The 2,361-nt window shown below is 38.5% G+C and overlaps 1 protein-coding gene across 1 annotated transcript in view; it reads right to left on the bottom strand.

Moving 5' to 3' along the window:
* Nucleotides 1-2,350, bottom strand: part of LOC102212239 (nectin-4-like) — a 3,462-nt gene extending 1,112 nt beyond the window's left edge. Inside the window, exons 1-5 of the mRNA XM_005755372.1 lie at nucleotides 2,256-2,350; nucleotides 1,836-2,138; nucleotides 804-897; nucleotides 558-712; nucleotides 44-143 (exon numbers count right to left, since the gene is read on the bottom strand). Of these exons, the coding sequence (XP_005755429.1) occupies nucleotides 44-143; nucleotides 558-712; nucleotides 804-897; nucleotides 1,836-1,998 (512 nt within the window). The 5' untranslated portion in view covers nucleotides 1,999-2,138; nucleotides 2,256-2,350. The remainder of the gene's footprint in view (nucleotides 1-43; nucleotides 144-557; nucleotides 713-803; nucleotides 898-1,835; nucleotides 2,139-2,255) is intronic.
* Between the last annotated feature and the right edge of the window lie 11 nt (nucleotides 2,351-2,361).

The raw sequence follows: 2,361 nt of genomic DNA, 5'->3' as shown, positions 1-2,361 counted from the left end.
GTGTGTGTGTGTGTGTGTGTGTGTGTGTGTGTGTTTGAAGTACCTTTGAAGTTGCCTGGATTTATTAAGGTACCATACTGCAGCAACAACAACATTCAGGAAAAGCAAAGCACCAACTAGGGCCCAAACAGCAGAGCATGCACCTACAGACACACATGGAAAAAAAGAATATTGTGTGAATGAGGTAATCCTTTCTCTCCTTCATGGTGTTTTAGTCTTTTCAGACATTGTCCAAACACCATGCAGCACTTGTACCAAACATTCTAAAGCTTTTATGCTCTGAAAGGTTCTGAGACAAATGACCATGAAAAGAACTATTTGCTAGGACATGTTCTTCCAGTGATGGAGCTGACTTTAATATCATTTTGCTATGTGTGGAGCTTCACTCATCCATTCATTAACACTACGTTTAATGCTGGCAATGTCTTAAACCAACCACCTCTTTAAGCGGGCTGGTTTTCAGAAAAACATTAGAATGAAGAAACACCAGCAAAGGCTCAAATTAAAATTCAGAAAGATTTGGACAAACTGCACAGCTAAATCCAAGGTGACCTCACCTGATGCCACATGCACATAGAGCTGACCATGTTTAGTTCCATATGCATTAGATGCTTCACACTGATAGAGGCCATTTAGATCAGAGGTCAGACTCAGCAGTTGTAGCTGTGCACCGTCGACTTTGATAGAAGACTGCAGCAGAGTCTGGCCAGATCTGGAAAAACATGAACAAGGCTCAACATGAACTGTACAGAGGCAGCAGAATTTTATATATATATATGTTTTTCTTCTCTTAATTACTTTACCTACTCCAGATAAAGTTGGCACTTGGGTTGGATTCTGTCACACACTCAAATGAGTCTTGTGTAATCATTCTAATATTCACTTCTGTGGGAGAGACTGCAAAAAAAAAGACAGAAAACTGTGTTAATCCTGAATTGAGGACATAGTAATAATATCGAAATAATGTTTCACAAATGTTTGGGTCTCATTGCATCAGACAAAACAGTCAATCTTTTCAAGACAAAAACAGTAACAAGGTTGTGACTGGCTAATTTATAATCACCTTGATGATGAAAAAAAGAATATTACATTACATGGAAAATCAACCAGAAACAGGACCCCACAGTTGTACCATATCAATAACAATAATGCACTTCTGAATAAGCCTGCTTTTCACTTTCATTGCAACTTCCATTATTTTTGCTGATGGTGTGACCAGCAAACCTCCTCCTCTGCCATTTCCCATTTATATTCAATGACTTACGACTGGAAAGATAAATTACATTTATCTTAACGTCAAGCATGTCGGTCACAAATAACCTTTATACTTGACAAACAAATCTGAAACAGCTTTTGCTGTGACTTGGTGCATTATTGACCTCAATGGTTTTGATGGTATGGCATGTTATGGTTCCTTGCACGTGTGAATTAGATGGGTTGTTAATGACATTTGATGAGAATTTCATTTCAGTGGCACCTTTAGAAATATGTTAACTTAGAAAAATTGGTGATGTGTTCAATACTTATCTGCTGTGTGTGCGTGTGTGTGTAAATATGGGGACATTGTTGAAGTGACAGTGGTGAAAGAGAGAGTGATATCAATAAGTTTTGGAATTTGATAAATTTGGGACATTTAACAGAGTGTATTTTAGTGAATCATTAGTATGTAGTGTAATGAAAAAAAATTGAGGCATTGTTTGCATGTCAAAAGCTGTTATAGAACTTTGTCATTTGCTAAATTTGTCAATAATTTTCTGTTAAATCTAACAATTCATATTTGCATTTCAAGTTATAAAACTTAATTGTTAAAGATTTTTGTGGTTTGTGGCACTCACAGTAGACTTGTATGTTGAAGGGCAAAGTTTCTTCTTTAGTCAGGGAGTCACCACTGATGACACACTGGACCTGGTGACCGTTAATCTCTCTCGTAGGAACACCAAACAGAGAGCTGACTGTGGTAGTTGTATCGTTGTCATACTGTGTGGAGTTTGTTGTCATCCTCACTTTGTCTCCCAAAGCATCGGTGAGCCATCTCACCTCTGCAGGAGGCTTCGATCCAGCAGCCGTGCAGGTAGCAAATAAAACCTCTTCTGTGCCCAAAGTGGGAAGATTGTCCTTCACATTTGTGAAAGGAGGCACTAGGAGAGTTACAGCACTAAAATAAATCAAAATGCAAGCAAGATGGTGGAAGTAACTCTGTCTCTGTCTCACGTACAAGAATATTAGAATATTTGAAATAAAGTGTCTTTTCATACCAAGCAAGTTCAGAGGTATCTCAGTCTTCTGATTTCCACTGGGAAACAAGGTGAAGATGCACGTGTAGCTGCCTTCATCCTTCAGGGCAACGTTGGATAACTGGAG

This window comes from Pundamilia nyererei, unplaced genomic scaffold, assembly GCF_000239375.1.
Source record: "Pundamilia nyererei isolate P.nyererei 1_Seehausen unplaced genomic scaffold, PunNye1.0 scaffold01309, whole genome shotgun sequence".
NCBI classification, from domain to species: domain Eukaryota; kingdom Metazoa; phylum Chordata; class Actinopteri; order Cichliformes; family Cichlidae; genus Pundamilia; species Pundamilia nyererei.
Note: the sequence above shows the minus strand (reverse complement) of the source record. Positions and strands in the feature narration are given on the sequence as shown.